Here is a 26645-nt window from a genome sequence, read left to right as displayed (position 1 = left end):
GCTGCACCCAAGCTGAGCATAACTGATTCAAGAAGCACTATCATGCCATTTATTATCCTGTGAAATGGAATGACAGATGTTCAACTCCACTTCTCTGGGTCCAGTATCTGAACTGAGGTAGAGAACCACACAAAGTTCTCTTGAACAAGGAGCCAGGATGGGTCAGTCTAAGCGGGACAAGGCAACAGAAACTTAGAATCATAGAACAGTTAGGATTGGAAAGGACCATAAGATCACCCACTTCCAATCCCCCTGCCATGGGCAGGGATACTGGTTGAATTAAAAAAGCAGTTAGAATCATAACTACACTGCTGCCTCTAGAAGCCTCTTCATAAGAATAATTATGCCTTGTGTCCTGGGTTCAGTAGTAGCAGTCATTTTTCTCCTTCTTAGTAGCTGGTTCAGTGCTGTGGTTTTGACTTTCGGCTTGGGAACAGCGCTGATAACACTTATGTTTTTAGTTACTGCTCAGTAATGTTTACTTTGACCAAGGACTTTCTGAGTCTCATGCTCTGCCAGGGAGGAGGGGAAGCTGGGAGGAAGCAGAGACAGAACACCTGACCCAAACTAACCAAACAGGAATTCCATACCACAGCACACCATGCCCACTATATAAACTGGGGGCAGTTACCTGGAAGTGCTAGATCACTGCTTGGGTCGGGCTGGGTATCGGTCAGTGGGTGGTGAGCGGCTGTATTCTCTTCCCTTGTTATTTCCCTTATCATTATTATCATTGGTGGTAGCAGCAGTGATCTGTGTTATACCTTAGTTACTGGACTGTTCTTATCTCAGCTCGTGGGAGTTACATTCTTTCAATTCTCCTCCCCATCCCCTCCGGGAGAGGAAGCAGGGGGAGTGACCAGGTGGCTCCATGATACCGAGTTACCAGCTGGGCTTAAACCATGACACCCTGCTAGATCAACCACCTCTTCCAGAGGTCAGCAAGATGCATAGGATAACATACAAGAACAAGTCAAACATATGTTTCTCTGCAAGTCTCCATATATTTGGCTTTCAGAGATAGTCCTATTCCAGAGCAAAATCTATTTAGTAATCCTCAAGACTGTTCTTCTGTGCCTGTGTATAATTGCTGTTTACACCTAGTAAATTTTAACCATTGATGAAGTTCTTGAGCAGAGAGTTCCCATTCTTAATTACACAATGTACAAAGAAAGACATCCTTTTGTTTTGATAACCATGATTATTTTGCTGTACCTCTATTATACCTTTTATCAGAGAGAGGAAACAAAGCCACACAAAGTAAACAGGATGTGGGCACAGCTTGAACTTGTACATTGACACTTTTAGTTTTTATTACTTTGTTTTTTCTTTCCTAGCCGTCCTCAAATCCTATTTGCTTTCAGCTACTACTGAGAAGATTTTGCCAGTAAATAACTAATATATTGTTAACCAATTCCACCCTTTATTAATGATTATCTATAATATGTACACCATGGGTACCAACTTCACTAACTGTAGATCCTCAAACCCCAGAAACCTTTAGAAAAAGCTGTTATCACATTTGTCACTTTGCTTCCTTTCCTCTGATGCTGTCATAGGCTCAAACAATACTTTACACAGCACAGTTCATTGCTCAGCTGTTTCAGAGAATCACAGATTAGTTCAGGTTGGAAAGAACCTTAACATCATCTAGTTCCAACCCCCCTGACATGGGCAGGGACACCTCACACTAAACCATGTCACACAAGGCTCTGTCCAACCTGGCCTTGAACACCACCAGGGATGGAGCATTCACAGCTTCCTTGGGCAACCCATTCCAGTGCCTCACCACCCTAACAGGAAAGAACTTACTACTTATATCCAGTCTAAACTTCCCCTGTTCAAGTTTGAACCCATTACCCCTTGTCCTATCACTACAGTCCCTAATGAAGAGTCCTTCGCCATCATCCTTATAGGCCCCCTTCAGATACTGGAAGGCTGCTATGAGGTTTCCACGCAGCCTTCTTTTCTTCAGGCTGAACAGCCCCAACTTCCTCAGCCTATCTTCATACGGGTAGGTGCTCCAATCCCCTGATCATCCTTGTGGCCCTCCTCTGGACTTGTTCCAACAGTTCCATGTCCTTTTTATGTTGAGGACACCAGTGAGGTCTCAGGAGAGCAGAGTAGAGGGGCAGGGTTACCTCCTTTGACCTGCTGGTCGCACTCCTTTTGATGCAGCCCAGGATATGGTTGGCTTTCTGGGCTGCAAGTGCACACTGCTGGCTCATGTTCAGTTTCTCATCAACCAACACCTCAAAGTCCTTCTCCACAGTCTGCTCTGAATCTCTTCTCTGCCCAACCTGAGGCTGTGATATCGTCCTCTAGTTCTCTTAGAAGTCCAGGGTGAATAGCAACAGACCCTAGCAATCCTTTACTGTCCATTTTATTGACCAACTCTGAAACTTCCTCTACTGACCATGCAAGTTGTGACTGACCCTCCAACACAGTGCTTCCCCCAAAGCCAGTTTAGAGGCAACTTCACTATTGGCCAAACCAAAAACAATTCTAAGCATTTGAAAGTAGAAAAGAAGTATGTTACTCAAACTTTCTTTTTGCCTTTGGAAGATAGATAAGAAGCAGTGAATTATACTTTTGTACTGCATTTTTATTAAGTCTTTATCCATGATCAAAACTCACTAGCAGAAAAATTTTAACACCTTATATTTAACTGAGCAAAGCAGAAAGAATTAGAACAGCATTTGAAACATACCAAAGTCTCTGCAATTTAAATACAAGCATATACTCTTCAGTAAAATCTAAACAAAAAAGAGACACTAAGATGTGCCTTCTGATGCTTATAGATTTTATGCAGTATATGTTAAATATCATAAATGAGAGCACACAACCACCACTGACCCCAGTATTTTTAAATGATCTCAGAGATTTAGATAAAGTTGGTCTGATACATTTCTATTATTGTGCATACTGCATGCTTAGCAGTTAAGACACATCCAGAGGGACCTGGAAAAGCTCGAGAAGGGGGTCCATGTGAGCCACATGAGGTTCAATAAGAACACATGCAAGGTCCTACATTTGGGTCAGGGCAATCCCCAGTATCAGTACAGGTGGGGGGATGAAGGGATTGAGAGCAGCCTTGTGGAGGACTTGGGGTTACTGGTAGAGGGAAAGAACTGGACATGAGCCACCACAAAGGCAACGCAACAATCAGGGTGCTTCAAGAACTCCTTCATTGATTAAAATGGCAGAAAACCACTAAGCAAAAAAAAAAAAAGAAAAACCAAAAAAAACCCAAAAAAACCCAAACAAATAGTGCATAGCCTTCAATCAAAGTAAACCAAAGCTTGTGGAATAGCCATTAGATTATAAAGAGCACCAGAGTGAAGCGGGCCACATAACCAGTAGGGCAGAAGACATCAGCCAGGCCTCTTCCCTTCAGCATCAATTAACTGTTGCATCTTCTCAGCTGCTCACAGAGCACCATCCCGTGATCCCAGTTGAACAGAAGCTGGCACTGGAGCTTAAAAAGGCTGTTCCAGCCTTTTTCCTGACACTTTACACAGAGCAGCAAACTCTTATCTGTATAGCAAATGCCAGCAGCTAGTTTCCAGTTGTACCAGTTCCCTGTCCCAGCTCACAGCACAGCCATGTAAAAAGGAAGAGACCCCCTTCCAACTAGCAGCACCAGATTCACCTCACTGAAATAAGGCACAAAGCAAATTTATGAAATTGGCTACCACATTAAATTATAAGCAAAAGTTAAAAAACATTTGGTTTTACTTAAGGCATTTTTCTCTCAGAATAGTACACTGTAACACCTTGATAAGATAAACATTTTTCATTATTTATTTGATATTTGTTCTTTCAAGATTTAAAGTTAACAAGTACCATCTATATCTACAGTTGAAGATGTGATCTTAACAGAATCCTTTCTCTATCAGATGTACATCTCCTTCCTTTAAACTATGATTTTAATTTTACTTGTGTGAAATAGTGTTATATAATCTTTCCAGCACTCAGCTCTCAATCAGTGCTTTACTATGTATCCTTAAAGCTGAACAATACCTTAAAGGTACTCACAAAAAAGACAATTTGTACTAGTTATTGTGTAAAAGTCATTTACATCACAGAACACGTACTTACAAAAGCACACTCTACAGTGCAATAATTTTGCTGAACACTGATTTTTCAAGGGGTACTCTACAGGTTCTGATGTTATTTTTAATTTTTTTATTAACCTCTGATCTCAGCTTTAAACAGTTCAAGATCTTTCCAGCAGGGAAACACTGGATCAGGCTTTCAATCTAATTCATCAAGTGACTGCACAAAAGAACAGCAAAAGAGATACAGGAGTGGAAAGATAGGAATGATCTGACATAAGAGGCACAAAAAATTTACTAAGCTCCCACTGTAACCTCATAGGAATATCAGTGCCTCACATACCGAAAAGGCAAGGGCAGCACTAGCCTATCAAATGAGTGCTCATTAGTTCGTGGGAAGAAACAACAGTATATGGGACTCCAAACCAAAAGGGCAGAGGGGAGAGAACAGCAAACTAGGATCACTAGGGAGGAGATGGCATACCATGACAGAAACTTAATGAGGAAGCCACAGTTAGTAGCAGACTGCTAAGTTACACAGACAGTGAGAGACCAAGCACATAGAATCATTAAAATCATTCAGGTTGGAAAAGACCCTTAAGATCATCAAGTCCAGCTGTTAACGCAGCACTGCCAAGTCCACCACTAAACCATGCCCTCAAGCACCACACCTACAAGTCTTCTAAATACCTCCAGGATGGAGACTGCACTGCTTCCCTGGGAAGCCTATTCCCATGCTTGACCAACTCCTGTGGCAAAGACATTTTTCCTAATATCTTATTCAAACCTCCCCTGGCACAACTTGAGGCCATTTCTTCTCATCCTATTACTTGTTACATGTGAGAAGAGGCCAACCCCTGCCTCGCATCAACCTCTTTAACGTATCAGAGATAATAAATAGCATTTCCTCATATCAGTCCCTGAAGTACCTGAAAGCACCTGAAGTAGGCCTCGAGATAGGGATGGATCACTTCTACCGACTTAAAACATCAGACACTAGTACATAACCAGGCAGTGCAATATCTCTAGATCTCCAATATGATGACATTATGCTGAATGGCAGGCAACCTTAATGTAGCAGGGGACTTGAAGGTCAAATGCCTGTGTTTGAATCTTCAGAGAAAGATTACTTACTCATTGTTATAACCCCTGGAAGCTGGGAAACACAGATGACAAGCCAATAAATAGCCAAATCACTGCAATCTCAACCCAACTTTTTCCTCTTGCGCTAGTGCTGCACCTGCTGCTCCTAAACATTTACCTTACATGGTGTATGGGGACATGGGAGAGAAGATGAAGAAAAGCAAGTCTATGCCTCACTTGTACATTTTTGCAGCAGTAATACTAACGTAGTGTCATCTAATAAATGTAAAATAGGAACTCACAGCCCAAGGTCCAGGTCGCTGCTATATGAAAGCACAACATACATATTTTTCAGATTTTTGTTAAGTCTATCTTCAAAATACTGAGCTGTTTTTCTTAAAGATGCATTTTCAAGATAAGTGTGCCTGAACCTCTCAGATCTAGTTGCTTGGAACCAATCTGCAGTTTAAATTTATTCATGAATAGCTTATACTGATTTCTCTTGGTTTAAACAGTTTCTTTCCCTTCCTAACACTCTTCTAAAAGAATAAGAAAACAGCAGTACAATATGATCTTTGCTTTTTCTTAATTAAAGATTTCAAATCCATTTAATCTCTTCACCTGATGATACCAGCAGCTTCTATGCATCTGTGATTTAATCTGTCTCAAGTCTGGGACAGTAGAACTGAAAGTCATATTAAAAAGCGTGACTTGTAAACATATTAACAACAATGATTCCCCACTGGAAACAATTCTGTGAAATCAAGGATTTGTTCTGCTCTTCTTCTCTTACCTTTTTTCCTTGAATTTATGTATATGTATGTATCAGTTGTTTACAAAAAAAAAAATTAAAGTAAAAGTCACAGATTCCAGTGCTAAGCTGAAGTTTGTATTCACACTTAAATTTTGGGCATGAGCACCTTTTAATTAAGGCTGTGCTACCCTGACCACAAGGAAAGGCAAGTTGTATATTATGCTCTTAACACAACATCAATTTAAATGGGCTAGAGAAGTGTTAGTTTATTTCAGACAGCTTCTTTCTCAGCTGATTCATAACCAAGTTTTTTTACTCACGGGCATTCACACCCTCCATTCTCAAACACCACTGGTACTCTGCCATTTTGTAAGTAGTCTGTCAGCTACTACAGGTCTCCATAGTAAAGAATTAGCAGATGGATGCTAGCAAGACTACACAAAGATAGCAAGAAATATTTTAATGACTGCTACACAACTTTAAAATAAAGGTTAATAGTTGCTCTTCCTATCTTGCTCTCTGCATTCATCCCACCCCCACCCCTCTATTTCCTTCAGACACTGTGGACATCAGACAAGTAGCATGCTGTTAAATTCCAAACAGGCAAATACAGTAACATTTAGCAATCTGAACAAGGAATTGAACATATTGAAATATCTTCATGTTGAAAAAGTTCTGTTTAAATGCAGACAAGATGTGTACAAGAAGTCTTACCAGTTCTTATTCTACAGATCATATATGTAGCATAAATATCTTGAGATGGGTTGAAATGCACTTAACTAGAACAAATTCTTTCAGATTTGATGGACTTAAAAGTAACAGCAAAATTTGCCAATCATACAAAACTATTTGGCTTTGTTCCCTAATTTATGTTTCTACTACTCATCCAGCTTATTATCTGTGACATCCTAACCTCCTTCAAACTTGAGAATGCCTCCAAACTCTGCCATTGCAAAATTCAGCCTTCTCCTAAAACATCAAACTATCATTGAGACTATTTAATAATTATTCCCAAAACTCATCCTTCAGAAACTCTACTAATAGCCTTATAGTACAATGCATCCTTTGATATTCCACACCTCCTCTTGAGCCTACCTGTTTCACAAGTCTGCAGCTGATATCACTTTCCATTAATACTGACACATTGGCAATCCTACAGCAGTCACAAGGTTAAATCTATCACATTTACTTTGCTTAGAAAAATTATCATCTTCTCAAAATGAATCCAGTTTTATTAACTGTCTGGCATAATTTACTTTTCATACGCTGAGTCTGACACACACACACCTAAAAGTCTACCTCTATCTTTGACTATAATTTTGTAGAAAAGCTATTCAGTATTTCTGCATATCATTGATATTGGACTGACAAATCTATAACACAAACTTCTCTGTGATTTTTGAAATTAACTTGCACAAAAAGGTACTAACTCCTTCTACATAGCAAAAAAAATGAAACCCCCTTGCTATAACGATTAAATAATGCATTATTCCTTTGCAATCACCAGTAAAAGTTCCTAATAGAAGTAATGAAATGGACTGATATAGTTGAATAAAGAGAAAAACAGTAATGCTCCGTATTATAAGTCAAAGTCAAGGTCCTTACGTGCACAAGCAACCACAGTATTAGACTGAAATAAAATATGGCTTCAGCCAACATTTTTCATTGCTAAATCAATAGCTGTCAATCAGCAGATTTGTTTATGTGGTCTCATTAGAGTACACTACCTCAATCTCAACAGTCATAGTAAAGAATGTGGAGAGCATAACTGTATCTACTTAACCAGCACTCAGGCACTCTCATTAATTTTTTTCATCTCACTTTAAAGCATGACATGGCTCATGCCAGAACAATAACTTGCTGATAATTGTTTGAGACAACAGCTGGACAGGAACAGGGCAGAGGTGAACATTCTTATAGATTATAGGGTGTCTCAGTGAATTACAATTGGTTTAAAAAGTCACCTGCCCTGTCCAGCAGCTTTGAAAAGACGACACTTCATTAGCAACTAAAGAAATCCTAGAATATTTTCAGCTTTAATGACCCAAATGTACTGCATTTTTTAGACAGAAATTTCTCAATATCATATGACAAATACTGAAATGGGTGAGCATGCAGCTCAGTAGGTGTATTATTTCTGAAACTGTCATATGATACAAAGTGAAGCTTAGCTTGCCATTCATTATCATCTAATTTAAATGATAAGAAAATAACAGGAATTATTTAAACAGCACCTAAATTACAAGCCATCCTTACAAAACTTTTTGACTCCTTTGAAAGAAACAGGAATATAGAAAATAAAATGAAGAAAAAAAAAATCAAGGACACAATCCTAAACAAACCACAGATAATTGTATAGTTGCATTGCATAACAAGAGAAAGGAAAATAGAGTTCTCAGTTTTCTGAATATTGTTCTTCCTCTGGGATAAGGAAAAAAGCTATTCCAGAATCTTCTGGTCTCCCCAAAACTCCAAATACAATTTGCTGTAATTAAAAAATGAAATATCAGTGGAAAATGCAAAATGTATCTGCCTTTCTCTGGCAAAATACTATATCCACCTATCTTTTCTACCCACTTCAAAAACTAAGCCTTTGTTTCTCAAAAAGAAAAGAGGGAGCAGCTGCCTTTTCAAACTTATTCAAGCAGCTGGATCCAAAACGCCTTTTGCCCAGTCAACCTGAACAGAAGCATGTTTGCACTGCCCTGTAACAGGAAGGAGGGGGGCTCTACAGCAGTTTCCCACTTCAAAGCAGAGCCTTCAATTTTTTATGACTACTATGAAACAGTTCACACTAACACTGCAGATAACCAGGACTGCACTGTATTAGATAGTGAAGAAATGTAAAATATACTTCCAAAAATTTCCAGTTCTTTTAGCTGTATTTCTTCCCATAAAGCTTCAAGTATCTGAAATAGCTACTAGGTGGTAAGTCAAATAGATAGACTAATATTTCAGAAGCTGGGTCACCGAATACTGGAGAGATTGTGGTCTGCAATTTCCAAAATGAACTAGATTTAGTATCATCTCAAACCAGAGACTGAGAAAGAATGTTTTTCTACACAATCCACTTAAAAAAACAGGACAATGAGACCAGAAATCCACAAGCTTTTTCTAGAATCTTCTTGCTGTTGTTCATTATCATTATCAACATAATTCATTCACTAATAAGTGGCTGGGACATTACATAAGGTGGACTTTACACCTACAATTTGCCTTACTATCAATATACTTTTTCAGTTTGAATGAGATTTTGAAAATACTGAGACTTTACATGATAATTCTACCTTCTAAAGCTATCTCACCATAAAAATGATAACCACAGTTCTCTTCTTACATCTACTTTCTGAAAATGTATGTAAGCACATAATTTCAAATCAACACATACAGCGGCGGCCACTATTTATGCTTTTGTCAATGGATATTCAAAGCTATTAATGTAAATGTAAACAACAAAACAACTGTACTTCTAGAATCATAGAATGGTTAGGGTTGGAAAGGACCTCAAGATCATCTAGTTCCAACCCCCCTGCCATGGGCAGGGACACTTCACGTTAAACTATGTCACCCAAGGCTCTGTCCAACCTGGCCTTGCACACTGCCAGGGACGGAACAGTCACAACTTCCCTGGGCAACCCATTCCTGTGCCTCACCACCCTAACAGCAAAGAACTTCTTCCTTATATCCAATCTAAACTTCCCCTCTTTAAGTTTTAACCTGTCAGCCCTTGTGCTATTGCTATAGTCCTTCCTTCTCCAGCATCCTTATAGGCCCCCTTCAGATACTGGAAGGCTGCTATGAGGTCTCCATGCAGCCTTCTCTTCTCCAGCCTGAACAGCCCCACTTTCTCAGCCTATCTTCATACGGGAGGTGCTCCAGTCCCCTGATCATCCTCATGGCTCTCCTCTGAACTTGCTCCAACAGTTCCATGTCTTTTTTATGTTGAGGACACCAGAACTGCACACAATACTCCAACTGAGGTCTCAGGAGAGCAGAGTAGAGGGGCAGGATCACCTCCTTCGACCTGCTGGTCACACTCCTTTTGATGCAGCCCTGAAGGCTGGTGCAAAAAAAAAAAAAAAAAAAAAAAAAAAAACAAAACAAAACAAACCAACCCAAGGAAAACAAAACAAAAAAAAACAAAACAAAACAAACCAACCCAAGGAAAACAAAACAAAAACCAATATCAACAAAACAAAAAAAAAAAAAACTAACAACCCATCTTTTTCATTCATTAAAACTTCTATAAAATATTACCTTATCATTTTACACTGAGACAAAATCCTTTTCTAGAGAAGAACCGACACTTTTTTGATTTATGGTGACGTTGCTTCATTTGAAATTATAAAGGTAATATTTCTCTAATTCTCTACAGGTATATTTAAAGCCACAAGTTAACCATTGCTGTTGCAGACTGTAAAAAAAAAACAAACAAAAAAAAAAAACCACCACAAAACAAAAAACCTATACCTAAAGCTGCATAGTCATTAGTTTCAACATGCACTAAAGATTTAATTTTTAAGGAAATACTTGAAGCAAGTCTAAAATTACAGTTCTAAACACAAAGAGGGAAGAGAAAAAAGAATTTTCAGCCTTATAATCTTTAAAACCACATCATGCATAAAGCAGAGGTTGCGAGGTTTACAGAGAAGCATGAATTAGTAAGTTATTCAATAAGATGTTAAGATCTGTTTCTAGTGAGAATATAAGATGAGTAAAGTTTGGAATCTTTCTAAATATACAAAGGTCACAGTAACATAAGACATAATACAAGCTGAAAAAAGATCCAAGAATCTCGTTGCTATGGTGAAGACATGAGGAAGCAGAAAGTCAAAATGGCATGCATAAATAGTTAGAAAAAGTATTCAGATACAGAACAAAAAGATGTGATGCAAGAACACAATGTGAGACATTAAACTGATTTCACACAATATTTGTGAAATTAAAAAATAATGGATACAAAGACAGAAATAAACATTGAAAAACTTCCTGGAAAAACTAAAGTAGTGCAGAACCAGAAATGTAACTGACCATTACTAATAGCAAATGACAGTGCAAATTATAATTCCTGATATTCATAGAGTTTTTGTTAGGAGAGTCATCTTGTTGACTTGAAAACGACGGCTTACATAAAATAAAATTAAAAAAAAAAATAAAGATATCATATTATGTTGATATGACATCATCTCTAGTCAGTAGCATAGTAAATAAGCTTTAATGTAAGCTAAAATTAAGAAAGGAAGGATAACAATAAAAGTTAACGATTGTAATAGCTCAAATTTTGTAACTATACAAGTACTGAGATTTATTCTGGCATACTGAATGTGATTTCATAAACCATAAAACTTGCTCTACAAAATTTTCCCTCCTTTTCCCAAATATAAACTGCAAATAGCAGTAAGAGAAAAATGCAAATATGACTATGTAAAATTAAAAGCAAACAAAAGTTTGGTTTGCTCTAATAAGTGAATGTTCATATTTCACATATCTATCCTACCTAAAGGAAAGCTATATTCTACCTTAATCTACACTGCTTAATACTGTGGAAGTAGATATCATACAATCTGGAGAATGAGCAGCTTACTGATTTAGACTTGAAAGTCTCTTGAATGTCCGAGAAAAATGGGCAGTATCTTTTCTCTCTGAAACTCACATTATATTTGCATTCATGTACAGCTTTCTGAGAAAAATCTCTATGAAGGAACTTGATCTGGCATACAAAGCTTAATACATATGTAGCAATCATCACAGATGAGTTCCCAGTTACACAAGGAAACATTACACATGTTAAAAATATGTCAAAATAGTTTCTTAGAAAAAGGTGAACAAACCATTTACTCACTGAAAAGGGCATTAATATCTCTTTCAAACCAGCTGGAAATCAACAAACCACTAATTGATTTTTAGAAGTAATAAACAAATCTTAATGAAACTCAAATATCTACAGCATACTGGAGTACTTGTGGGATACAGCTCTACAACTAAAACTACTGTCAATCCAGGTCACACAAAATCCCCAGGTGGATAGAACTGCCAAACTTAATAAATAAATCCAGGTATTATCAACACCATTAACTGTTGATAGGTGAATATAAACAATATAGTTCATGCTCTGTAGAAAAAAGAATACAGAACTGTATTGCACAATTCTGTATTATAATGAATAGCTTTACATATTTTGCAATGGCAGTTTATTAACTATCATGAATACTAGGCTTTCAGTCATACACTGCATACCAAAAGTAATTTTCTGACAACAGCTTGAGGACTTCAGACCAACCACTAGCAATTAGTTTCTGAGATGTTCTTTAAATTGAAGGGGTCATTCACCCTATCCATTTCAAATTAGTTTTTTAATAGTAATTGAAGCTTTTATCCCAAATTTCAGTACTCCCTTTTGAAATTACATGCTGGTGCCTTTATGGCGAACCAGAGTCTCTATTCTCTTAAAAAATATAACAACATTGCATTGACACTAAAAAACCAAACTGAATGAGGAAATAAGCAAGGTACTATTGAAAAGAAGAGGGGGGCTTGAGCTGATCTCAAACCACGGTCTTTACATCAAAATAGGACCCAACAGCAAAAATTAAAACAATCCCTACAACAATTTATACATTAAAAGAAAAGCTAAAAGGGAACAATAGACAAGTAATAAACAAAAAGTCTAAACTATTTACCTAGATATAAAGGTCAAGCACTGATCACAATGCACAATATGTTCAGAAAACAAATTCCTGGTATTAGTAGTTGCCACAAAATCTCCTCCTGATCTAGCAATTATTTATATAGTAGCATTTAAGCAACTTAATTATTATTTAGCTACTTAAAACCATTTCATAGCTAAAAGTAATAATTATCACTTTAATTACTATTCAGGCAGTTAGTTGGGGAAGAAAGCTGAGAGTATTACTTTCAAGTATTCAACATCTTTTGCAAAATGCTGTAAAGAGAGATATACACTCCAGAAGGGCCTGTATTTCAAAACCCAGAAGAACAGGTCCGTGATCTAATACACAGAATTAATTTCTGGTTTCATTTTTCACACTCCAAAAACATACCACAACTTCTGGGCCTAGCATGAACACCAGTGTTATATTCTTAACCCAGTTTTGTGAATATGTTTAGAACTAAGCCAGTTTTGTATGACTAAAACACTCTTAAGACAGTTTTGAAAAACTGAGTATTCAAAAGTATGGCGAATGTCAGTAGAAAACAAGAAGTTAATTCTGTCACTCAGATCATATTTCCCCCCTCACTCTACCTGCTGTCTTGAGTAATACTGACAAAAATATTTAAATAAATGTTTTTAGAATTAGACGCCAGTTCATACAATTTAGGCTAACTTAAGCTTGTAAACACTGGATATTAATCATTAGTACCTGCTGTCTTAATTTTTCCTAGAATATCTGATAAATGATTTCAACTTACATCCCAAGTAAGTCTTTAAATAATGTTAGAAAATTAACTGTATAAGAGATTGAATTTTGCACAGGGCAAGGGAAGGCAGGTTGTTTTGTTGGGGGAAGGGGGAGGTGGTGTTTGCTTTGTTCTTCTTGGGGGAATAGAGTGTTAAACTGCTCAGGAAAGGTAGGTATTACCACGAGCCTTCAATAGGCCAAGAGATCTGACTGACCTCATAGACTCAAGCTGGAAACAACTGTATTTACCAACGTATTCTGGTTTAGGAAATCTCAAGTTAACACACTGCAGTTTACATCTAATTCTAAGAACACTTTAGACACATTTAAAGGTTGCTTAGTCTATTAGCAGTGGTAGAAATAGGATATTAGGAATACTTGATGAAGTTTTAGATGTTTTAATGCATTGCGTGTCAAGATTACACTATTATAGGGTAAACTGTCTAAGCACATGAGTTATACCATTAAGAAGCTGTGTACTCATCATATTAAACACTAAACTCTCAGTCTCAAGCCATAATGAGACTGCAAGTAAAGGTAAATGGAGCATACCTTCATTTAGATTATATGCTTTAATATACCCTGTAATATGCCAATTATTCAAGACTGTTCAGAAGAGCATCCATTTTAACTAATGATTTTGGACAAGCCTAATACAGAAAAAAGTTAATAATAAAAATTACCAAGAAAAACATACAAATTGATTGGGCCAATGATAGTTTAATACACATTCCATAAGGTCATGAAAATTAAATAAACTTCTGGTTCTTTTGAAGAAAGCCTTGAAAGAGAAGTAAACTAACAAAGCAAAAAGAAAGCAAGTATCATCTAGTAACTGAAGCCCCAAGTTCAATTATCAGAAAAACATTAAACTACAATGAGATAAAATTTCTGTATTCGTAATATAATCATGAACGTATCTACAGCATGAGGAAATTTCATCACATACCTGTAGACACCAGATTATTCAGTACCAAACTGCTTTGCTTGCTTTGGGATACAGGGACTCTCATGCTCATTAAATAAGAGCTAGAGCTTCTTGTTAAAGACTTATTAAACACCAGAAAACAGTATTTTTCAACAGCAGTCTATAACAGAAACAAGCCATCAGAATTCCCCTGACTGATTGATATGTATGTATTGTTAAAATATAAATAAATATAAGAAGTTCCAGCTTCTATAAACCAATAAACAGGATGCACAATAAATATGTACAGATCACCTTAACTTTTTCCTCCAAACTGGAAAACGTAACTGGAGACTATATTGGAATCTGCAGCATAAGAACACATTTGTGTTCAGAACAGTATTTCACAATTTGCATGTTAAAAGCTTTTAATCACTACCACAAAAAAAAAAAAAAAAAAAAAAAAAAAAAAAAAGAGTGAAGTAAATCTAGTAACTTGGGTACAAGTTTTCTAACCCACAGAAGAACTTTTTCCATTAATTCACAGCCTCGGTACTTAGAAATATTTAAATATACTCAAAGATTCAATATTCAATGTGCTACTCCACATAAATAGCTCATCAAATGCTACAACTCTGTTTGAAAACAAATTCTCTGTTGAAAGATTTTCTTAATATAAAAGACAAACATAAAAAAAAACCCAAACAAACATGTATCAACTAGGAAGCTTTGTACTTGGTTGCAAGATGCCACTTGGTAACTTCACTGACAAGACAAACTTACAAGAAATAACATTGACCTCGCTTTTCAGAAAATGTTTTCTAGTTGAAAGTATGCCTATGTATCTTCCAATTACAGAACCACATCTCTTTGGCATTATTACAGAAGTGCAACAGATGTTACTTCCAAAGTAACAGTGTTTCTTAGAGTTTTCTCTCATCTTTCACCAAATCTGTAATAGTTATTCAGTAATACAGATCATTTACTGTACTATGAGACACTCTTGTGGTACATTAAGGAATGAAGTGATCAGTCAATCGTGAACAGAGAAAGAGATTCAAACTGAGAAAGCATGCCCTGCAAGCAAGCTTTAAGATGCAGCATTTGAGAGTATTATATTAAAAAGCAAGTGAGAGAGAATTGTACCATTCATTCTCACTAAAATAGCTGTATCTGCATACTATTAGATAGAGACTAAATGGCAGTGATGATGGAATTACAAGTGAATTCTCATCATTATTGGCTGGAGAACACATAAATACCACACCATGCTATAAAACTGAGTGCAGCTACACTGCAAATTATCTTCTCTGATGTTAAAAAAGGATTGGTATTTCTACATTAAAAATAGATAATGGGAAATATAACGTACCTAGCAAAGCTGTCATATCAGACAATTTCTGTGAATATACTTTTAGGCTAAATATTAAAAGGTTTTCTAATTAGTATGCATTTAAAACTCTGACCAGAATATTTCCCATTCCTTCAGGAATTCAGGGAAACACATTTTTTTATCATTAAAGCTTCTTGAATTCCTGTTCTTCAAAAGTTGTGCTATAATTTTGTGAGATTAAAGATTATGTAGATTGTAATAGAGATTCTGAATAATCAGTCTACTACGTAGATTCCATTATTTGACAAGAAAAATGTAATTATCACATGACAACAATAATAATAGTATTTCTTTACAATCTGGTCACATATCTTTTTATTAGCCCAAAATTTTTTAAATGCTGGGAAAGATAAGAAGGGAAAAATAAGTATACTTTGCATCAGTGCTAGACCTTTCTGCATTGATTACATTAACATCTCTAAATGCTGTAGAATAGGATTTTATCCCTCTCTTCCTGTTAGGTTTACATATGCTTAACAGTTAACTATCCAGTCACTAGACCTCGTTGACTTGAGGAATTAGTCTAATCTCATGTATATTAAAATCACTTATTAGTTCTACTTGTAAACAGTAACAAAGCATTCATTCTAACTGACATGAATAAACAGCTATGAGAAGCATCATTATGAGTAGATGTGCTTTTTGCAGCACAATTATACTTTGCCTAAATCTATATGAATTCTCCCCCTCCATCTCCCCCCGGCTAAAGACTGGATACAAATATTTCCCTGAGTTAGCAGGAAAATCCAGCTGGTGATCAAAGAAAAAGCCGTATCTTCAGAGACTGGAGTTTCCTAAGTACCAAGAGCTATACAGGCAGTCCAGAACAAACGCTGATAGTGGCATGAATATACAACTTTTTTGTCATTATTTTTAAGGAAGTTAAGTATAATATTATTTCCATTTCACCCTTAAGGTAAGCATAAGTTCTAGCAAAATGAATCACGGTATTTTCTTGACAAATCAGAGGCACAATAGCCTCTTGACACAAGATACACTTTCTCCTTAATTTCTCTTATTCCCTTCATACTAACTTATTTTGCCACAGTTGTTTCAGGAAGCCTTTTATTTACTCCCAAATATGCTCCATACTTTGAGTTTTCGTTCATACTCCCAAATTCTTTCAGCAACAGTTATCTGAAGATCAGAATTCTCTGTTACCATTGCATGCCAATATTCTATTCTCAAAAAAACTATTTTTGTTCAAGTAGTTCAGATTCTATTTATTATAAAGTATGCATCTGCACAGCACAGATTAATTCACCATTTGACCCCATTTGATCACTACCTCTTCCATTAATTTGCTGAATAAGGAAGACTCAGGTGCATTCTGAAAGTCAACTGGTAGCAGCGAATGGATTCTATCTTCCCCTTTTTCAGTCTGACCAAGTCAAATCCTGTATTTATCACTACTGTTTCTCTTCTATAGAGCATTAAAAGAAGAATTTAGTTCATGCCACTAGATTACTGCTGCCAATAAAGTTGGCTTTTTGCAATTAGGATGATCCAAACCCAGTTTAGTTTCAGCTATATCTATCCAGGTTTATTTCTTTTCACTGCAGCATTATAGATCAATTGAACTATACATGCTAAGATTTCTCCTGCTGTGTGCAACTGAGCCTTGAATTCAATTTCTCTTCATGGAATCTGGTTGTATCTACCCTCCATTTTGTTAGCTTTGATAGCAGCTTTCATTCAAACGATCTTGCTGAACATTTAGTTGTTTCTTCCATCTTCTCACTGTTTCGAATAGATGACCCAGCACTTTGAGATCTTACACTGAAATGCCATCAACAAAAAAGCAACTTTCTGCTGCACATGTATCAAGTATGTTGCAGCCAAATTTGAAGTGCCACAAGGCAATACAGCACAAATCAGGGAACTGCAAAGATAACCAGTTGCTCTAACTAGGCTCCTTCTATCTTATTACCCTTGCCAGCTACACATACACATTTACATTTTAGAAAGAGGCACTTCCTTATCAAAGGACAAGTCAGATTGCACAGCAGGACACATTTAGTTTTTAAAATTGTTAAGCTGAATAACAGAACAGATAAGGTTTCAAAGTTTCATTACTCAGGTGCTGTTAGAGGTGAGTAAGGCTGTAGAGCTATCTTGTGAGATGACAAGAAAAGTAGAGCCCCAGTACTACGTAAAAATGGGAAAACAGAGGAAGCAAAGCCATAAAACAGAAACAGAGTTGTTAAAAGTTACAGAATATGTTGCCCACTGTCTTCATTCTCTCAATTTAAATGAAACTGAAACAGATTCAGAAGAAAACACAACTGTTTCAATGTAAATATTTAACTGTTATGCCAGATAATAAGTAACAATAACATCATCATGCAAGCACATCCTGTCCTATTAAGAAAATTTTCAGAATGCTGAACTAGTTTATCTCCTATGTAAAAGAATAATTTGCTAAAGTTCCAATTTAACCCCCTCCAAAAAAACTCCTACTATTTCAGTCCAATTAAGTTCTCTCCATTCTTACATAACCTTCAGAACCTGACTGCTATTAATGGGAAGGTGGAGAATCAACTACAGGATATTCACAAAATACACACCCTTTATGGTGATGTTTGTTTCATAAAATGTATTGAAAGAGTCCCCTTAAAAAGTCTGTTAGGCAAGATATTTACAGAATAAAAGAATCTACACAGAATGAAGAAAATGTGAGAAATTTATCATGTAGAGATCACAGAACAGCAGCCTGCGATGGAAGTCTATTTCTCAAATGAAGTCATCAACTCCCTGTTTTTTATATAAGACCTCATTTTAATTAAGAAAAAGGTTACATATAAGACAACATCAGATCATACTTACAGGGAGCTAGCAGGTAAAGAGGAGCTTTCCTTAGTGGGTAAGGCAAGATGTCTGTAAACAGTTTTCACATATGAATAAATTAAAATATTGTTCCAAGAGAACTACTTCAAATGCAAACAGAATCAAAGGCTCTGCCAAATATACTGCTATATTCTGCCTTGATTTCCAGTGTCTACCTAAATACTGTCTAACAGCTGCCTATCTGGAATTCACTGCTCTATTAACACAATCTCCTTGTTGGAGAATTTGGGGGTTTCTTCTTTTTTAAAATGAATTGTCTTTGAAATTAATTTTCCCTGCATCAAGCCATTCACCAAAAAAATAAATGGCAGATTTTCTAAAGGGCAAAAAGTAGTACTAATGGAAATTCAAATGCTAGTAGTTCTCATGAACAGTGACTTTGAAGGTTTGCCAAATAAGGTTTTCTAAACATTTCTTTTCTTGCATTTAAATTATTTTTCTCAACTCACCATGAAAGAGTCTACAATAAAAGCACTGTTGTAATGATGATTCCATTACATATGTTACCTTTAGTCAGATATAAATGCTTGTAGCATTAGATTAGAAATTCTTCAACACTACATTGTGCATCATCACATAACAAAACTAAAAGGTAGGTAAACTCCATGAAAATAGGCTTGCAGTAGGTATACAGAGCTTTACACCTTGTGTGTGATACAAACGCCAAATTAATTCTCACAAGATCCTTGTTGGTATAAGGACAAACATGCAAGTTGTTAAAGCGAGTATCTGCCATTAAATAAATAAAATTGTAATGACCTCTTTTTAACTTGAATTTTAACTTCCAAAGCTGGTTTTCCATTCTATTGGTGTTTATAGTTTAGGATTTATACTGAGCAGACTTTCTTCCGCTCTCTGGACACATGAAAATAATATCCGTTTCCTCTAAGATTGCACTTATTCACATTGTAAAAACATTCTCTACTAGAAATCAATAAAGGAACACTCTTCTTGCCTCTAAAACACAAAGCCCTTGAAGGCTTTTCCTACCACAGTGCTGTTGAATGTGAGTGAAATGCTTTGTTAGCTTGCACATATTGTCATATTTTCGAACAGGAGTTCACTGCAGACTAATATTGCGTTTTGGGTAGAAATCAACTACAAAAAAGAAAAAAAAACACTGAAAGAAAAAGGTAAAGGTGAACTACAGGAACTACTCCTTCAAGGCACTTCACTGCAGAGAAAAGAAAGCACTCGATCTGTTTTGAAGCTGACAGGAAATATTAAATAGTCTTTATGTAGAAGATAAGAACCAATAACCTAATAACAACACATACTGCAACTATGCAAAAAAAAAAATTAAAGTAAGCTAGAATAAATTTAAGGTAAAATTAATACCTGTGCTTAGGTAGTTACTTACAAGTACAATAACAAACTCTTCAACAACACCCCTCCACTACCTGACACAGCATTTCCTAACTGAAAATACAAGTCAAAGGACCCTTTCCAGCAACAATTTTTTTTCTGTAACTATTTAGAACTTCTACTGGCAGACTGCCTCTTTTCCACAGTCCTACCAGATTAATGATCCGATGTTATGTATTATTCTAACATACTCAGGTTAGGGTACAAATGACACTGTAATTCAACAATTAAATTCAAGGCAGAATTCATCCTAAAAAATTCCCAAAGAAAAGGATTAAATGAAAAAATCTGCCTCAGTTTATATCTTCAAAAAGAAACAAACTACAAAACAAATGCTACTGTCAGACTATTCCAACCATTGGTATGTTATCTATGAGTTTCCATTTTTTTTCTTTGCCATATATTCATGGATATGAACTTAGATTTTAGAAGTTATTCACATCCCACTTCTTTAAAGACATTTAACCATCTGAACAACTGAAGGCTTCTCCCATCTGTGATAGGATATTAATAAAATAAAAAAAGTTAAATTAATTTTACCAAAATTGGGTTTCTTTTGCCTGTGACAGTAACTGGTGAATGATCTCAATGGACAGGCTTTTCATTTTTATTAGAGAGCATTTAGATAGGCCTCTGGCAGCCAGCCAAGCTCAACCCACCACAGAAGTATATTCATTCACTGATTCTTCCATATCAATCTGTACATTACAAATATACTTGACATATATCTAAATAAGATAAAATCAGAGATCATTCTATCTGCTAAGAATAGAAACAGCTAATGTATTTACCACCGATGCAACAGTGAATATATCATCCCTTCTCCATGGAAAGATGACACATTGAAATTTCAAGATACCACTGACATTTCAGTGATTTACAAAACTCACTGGTAGCTGTCCTTTGCAAATGCCTATGACTGACTCCTGCATTCTTCAGAAGTAAACTATTTTTTTCTTTTTCCATTTTATATACAAAAATCTTTTAGACTAATTTTGGTTTAAAGAGTAGTTTGAGTGATACTGCAAAGCAGCCAAACTCGGGCTTTACTTTTGTTTGTACACTTAAATTAGTGCTATAATATCAGAAGTTACTAGACTACGTTACTGGCAGTCTTACAGGTTTATTTGAAGCACAATTTGGAGCAACTTCTGTGTAAATCCTCCTTCAGAGGAGGAAAGTATGAGGACACTGAGCTCCACCTAATCCTCAGTTGGTTGACCACAAGTTCTATTGCTTGTGCTGGGTAGGTTGTAGCATGTCAAATGCAGCAGTAAACTAATTTACCTTGGTGATCTGACCCTCTTGTTAGCATTTACTCTCTTTTCTGGTTTAAAATATTTGAGAGGTGGTTGGCACCATAGCGGTTTAGGCCTTGACGTTCTTGGTTACGGAGTATACAGGGGAGGAAAATAAAAAAGAAAAAAAAATTAGAGAGGACTATATTGACCATTTCAACAAATGCCCACAGAGACAGAACTCCCATACAAGTGCTGAATTCCTGAATAATCAAGTCTGGCAGGAGCTCTGGTGTGATGGGATCAGACACTGCCATCTCCAATAAGATTAGGATGAAAATCTGTCCCAGTCGATTAAAAAAAAAAAAAAAAAAAAAAAAAAGATCATGCAATCTTTCTCTCCTGAGTTTACTAGATCAGCTCCCTTTGATATCTAGACAAGAAAGAAAAGTAAATTTCTAATTTTCCATGCCATCTTCTATTAACTGCAGTTATCTGCAAGTTGCTCAAAATAATGAAGAATTTAGGAGTGGTTTCTTGTACGCTTGATCTGCAATTTTTAATCCTCATTTGGACTTTAACACTTCAAACATAATTATGTAAAAAAATTGCTGGATAAAGTCAAATCAATTTATTAATAGGACATCTATAAACACAGCACACCACCTACGAAACATGTATTTCAGAAAACTCGTATTTTGCATACATGAAACAAACTGTATTTAAATGCTTCAAAAGATTTACTTTTGATTAGAGGGCGCTTTCTTGTACACTCCATGCAGCCTCTTAAGTCTAGAAATCCCCTTTGACAAAACACTTCATGCACCCAACATGACTTTAGGTAACACGTAACTGGTTCTCTCAAGTTATCCTGAACGCACATCTAACATTAAGCCTAACTACTATAATCTCACTACATTAATTGCACTTACTCATAGACTTCCACCAACTTACTGATGTTATCTTCTCCACATCAGTACTCTTCAGATTATCCCCAAAAACTAAGTACATATCTTATGGATGTTTCAGTACTCTTCTCCCTTCTATAATTGACAAGACCAAGAATTTGCATATCAAAACTTAATTATTTCAGCATTGTGAGTCTTAAACACAGTAACTTCAAACTACTCCAAGCAAATGGGTATTACTACATCCATGATTAAGAACCTAATAACTGCCCCAATGGGTCTGACCAGTGATCCCTCCAGGCCTGCACTTCCTACAAGAACTGCAGTAGGAGATGTTCCTTAAAAAGACACTATGCCAGCCTTATCACTACTCATTTCCCTGAAAAGGCATCTCATCTTCCTACAAATACATTCATTCCTATTTTCTTTGGACCTAAATTTGTCTAATTTTCTTTGAACCTGCAAAATTTTTGAAGTTGTTAACAAAGTGGTTCCACCCACTCCCTACCTAAATTAATTTTCAGTAGATTAACTAAGCTTTTCAGTATCAGCTGAAGGACCCTTCACATCCTCAAAGACCATGTCAATAATGTCCTGCTTACATTATCTAGGTACATTTAATGATTTTTCCCCGTTAGCTTCATATGGCCAGGCTCTCACATTTTTAATGCTATCCTTTTCCTTGCAATACTGTCTTTAACCTTCCCATCAAGTCACAATCATTTTTTGCCCCATAGCCTTAGTTAGGGTTTTTCTGAATTATAATACAAAGTTTACTCAAATCTGTAAGATGGCATTATCAGAATAGCCTCTGGGTTGTTGGCGGGCATGAATATCTTGCTTGCTTGATAGCTCCCTGTCCTGAAGTTCAGTGCTTGTATAATAGATTGACTTGGATAGTTCTCTCATGGTACAAAATTAAGGCAGTGATCATTCTTTCCTCCTCTCCCACTCCAACCTCCTAGATCCAGTGCGTGGCTCAAGCCCATTTCCAGAACAGTTCCTTCTCACACTGGATACAGAATTATTTGAAACAGTAATTTGTTGCATTTAAAGCATTTATCTTCTTATAACATCTTGATGAGGAATTGACTAAACCTATATGGAGTTGTTAAATCTCTCACTTTATTGCCACAAAACCTGCAGCTTCTCTAATCTCTTTTAATAGTTTCTCATTACAATCATCATCTGATTTAAGAGCTATTAATACAGTACACTACTATTTTATTAGAAAGCATTTCCATTCACAAGGTTTTGCATGGTAAGCTGCTTTCCCCCCACCAAGATTTTCATGCTATCTCTTCTGAAAAGTGACACTCCCCTGCCTGTACGTCTAATCATTCCAGCAAAGTTGGCAGCAGATTAACATCATACACCAGTGATTATTATCTTTCCATCAGGCTTTCAACATCTAATATAGAGAAGCTGTCATTCAAATATGAGCATTTTTGTTTGCTCATCTTATCTTTTAGGCTTCAGATAAAAGTACATAAGGTTTGCTCCAGCTCTGCTTTTCCATATTTCACATACCAGTTAACATTGTCATATATTCAGTTTAATGCTTTCAAAGAATTACAGTAAGAGACTCCTTTGATACCACTGTTGCCAAAAAGGCTTTTCACAGATTTTCTTCATTGATTTGCAACCACAAGTATAATCCTGATAAATCTCAAACACTTGATATTTCTTATATTTCTCTCTCAATTCTCTAACCTACCTTCATATCAATCCTTCTTTTTGCCTTTAAAAAGAAAAGTTATCAGAAAACCAAAGATCATTCATGCAAAGCATTCACATTTGTCACATCATTTTCAGAACTTCTCAATTACTTTCTTTTTCTTCTTCCTCCTGCCAGCCAGGGAGAGAGCCATGGAGCATACTTCTACATTGGCTTTAAGGCAGTGATTTCACCACTTACTTTTATTCTTTCAGCTGCTGACACAGAGCTAATTAATTATTTGAGGTTTCCAGAATCTTTTGTTTGTTGCTTGGGGCATCTTACAATTAACTCTTATGTTTTCTTACATGTATTTTAAATGTATGTATATGTTTCAGTCACAAATCTTTTCAAGTATTCATATTGCAAATATTCCATCCACACACTGACTCATATTTCCAGATTCCAAGCTAATATTCTTCTCCCGCATCCCCTGTGTATTAATAAATCTATATGGCTTCCTGACAAACGAGTTGGTTTTCCATTATTCCCTTGCCTACTTCTCTCATGTATATTATCTCAGATTTCTTTAAGATTACAAATTTATTCTGAGACAAGAATGCTGAGTAAGTAAATAAATTACACTTTGTCTTTACTAAGTTACTACAAGAACACCATCAGCAACTGATGTTTTCATGTTTCTCATTGTTCCAGCTCCAAGTGTAAATTTTTATAAAACACATTACTTTCACAAAAGGTTCAATGTCTGCAAAGTGGCTAAACCAGCTTTTTAACAACCAAAGAATGAAAATACCATATACTAACCATAGCTTTCATGGACTCATCATTACCACCACCGCAACGTTACTTTTATTAAACAAGCAGCACAGTGAAAACATTTCCCCTAGTAAGTCACCAAGACTGTCATCAGCAAGTCACTCTAGAAAGCATGTTAAATGGTTAAATCTAGAAAGGTGTTAAATTTCCCCAAGACCGAGAAGTGACAGAAACTAGATGTCTCCAATTTCTTTGGCAAGTTTTATTACTATCAATAAGTTATGTATAAGCTAAAAACAAGCACCACTGCTCCCCATGGCCATGAGAACAAGCAATACTTTGCTATCCTTCATACTCAAATTCATGCTGCTAGTAATCTGAGACAGATGTCTGGTGCTGTCTTTATTTGTTCAAATTTCTGTAAATCACTCTTGAAAAAAATTTGCCATCCATGTTGCCCTTTAGAGACCTACTTGCTGTTCTAAGTAAAGTCTTTAGTGTCTCCACTTCCTTTGAAAATTAAGATGATGGCACACTTAGATCACCCATGTGAGGAGAGATTTCAAGACTTAAGAAAAATGATTAAGCAGTAAGCTCCACCTGTAAGAGAAAGAAATTTGTCCCTGTAGGTGATAGCCTATTAATCACACACACACCACCTCCATTTGGTGTAAGAGTACATTTCACTGATTTTTCAACTGTAGATAAGTGTCTTCTACTAGATTTTGCCAAAACAGTGTATCCAGTACATTCAGTTCAACTTTGAAAGGATGTTAATCTTGTTAACTTTAATGTCCTCACTGTCTGAAGAAATTCACAATTCTCCTCTGCACTATTAACATGTTTGGTCTGAACACCATTTTGTCTCTCAAATTTTACTTTTTAATTACACATAGGAAACACTATTTCCTTCAGCAGCTTTTAAATCTTCCAGCTCATTAACTCAAGGAACCTTGTTGGTAACTCTCCTAACATTAATAAGGCACCACAATTATCTTTTAGACTTACTCTAGTAGATTAAGCAAAAATGTCTGTGGTGTGTGACGTTTTCTTGCCTTTTTATCTTTGCACAATATTCTTAAGTATCAACATTAAGAAAGTGTAGTACTCAACTCAGTAGAAATACCATTAGAGCATAAAAAGCCTGCTTTGACATAAGCACGATAAAGTTCTTGGTTATTGTAAAAAAAAAAAAAAATAAATTGGATAATACACAACAAAGCATCCTAAAAAGAATGAAGAAAGTTGAAAATTCCACACACTTGATTAAATAAAAATATAAAATTGAAATTTGTAACATGAACTGAAAATATAATAATGTCTCTTCAATTTGGAAAGGAATTAATCGTTACACCTCTTTGGCTGAACTAAAGTACCAGGTGTCCAATACCAATCAAAGGTGAGGAAGAAACGTCAAGACAAACAGTAGAAATACAAGCATTTTATACATGGGGCAGAATAACCTGAACTACTAGCAAGATGACTGACTTACAGAAAGAGAGAAAAGGTTTAAAGCCAGGAATACATTTACATATTTTGCTCTACCACAAAGCTTTAAAAGCTGAAGAAACTAAACAAAGATCTATGTTGCTACAGGTTTATCAAAAAATAAAATATTTCAAAGATTCTCCTCCTTCACAGACACAGAACACATCAATTAACATATGTATTCTGAGGATAAACAAAATTTTCATTCTAGGTCACACAATTTCTGTCACCCTTTAAGTGAAATAGTTCAATATTACTGCTTTAACCAGTCTACAATTTTTCAAATTATTATCTTCACATATTCCAATTAAAATCCACAAAATGTTATATTCTGGTTTTTTCGTATATTTAAGCTTAAGAATTTTAAAGATACCTCTAAAAGCTGAAAATTAAAGCAATCAACTACTTACCCCTTTTTTGACAACAAAATGTAAGTTCCAATTTGCAAAGCATATCAGCATTCTCATACTTGTCCTCTTCTGCTTTAACCCAAAAACAGGATTCTGTCATTTCCTGAGGTCTTATCTACAATTAAGAGATGAAACAAAATTAATTATTTTGATACTATGAAAATACCGTTCTGTAGAGTCTAAAGCAAATTAAATACTCAAGAGCCCTGTAAAACACATGAAATTTACATAACACATTCACAATAAGGACAAATGGAGAGACCGGCAATGCCTCTTTCCACAGTCCAAGTTGGATAGATGTAAGACACATGGAAACTTGTATAGCTATCAGTACAGGGC

At 35.9% G+C, this 26645-nt stretch overlaps 1 protein-coding gene across 4 annotated transcripts in view; it reads right to left on the bottom strand.

Annotated features, from left to right (window-relative positions):
* The window catches only part of DIAPH3 (diaphanous related formin 3), a 217587-nt gene that overhangs the window by 135364 nt on the left and 55578 nt on the right, over positions 1-26645 (bottom strand). For all 4 annotated transcript variants that reach the window (XM_065678158.1, XM_065678159.1, XM_065678161.1 and 1 more), the window contains one exon: positions 26307-26421. In XM_065678158.1, coding sequence (XP_065534230.1) covers positions 26307-26421 — 115 coding nt within the window. The remainder of the gene's footprint in view (positions 1-26306; positions 26422-26645) is intronic.

The sequence above is a fragment of the Lathamus discolor genome, chromosome 4 (assembly GCF_037157495.1).
Source record: "Lathamus discolor isolate bLatDis1 chromosome 4, bLatDis1.hap1, whole genome shotgun sequence".
Lineage (NCBI taxonomy): Eukaryota > Metazoa > Chordata > Aves > Psittaciformes > Psittacidae > Lathamus > Lathamus discolor.
This window is presented reverse-complemented; position numbering and strand designations above follow the sequence as displayed.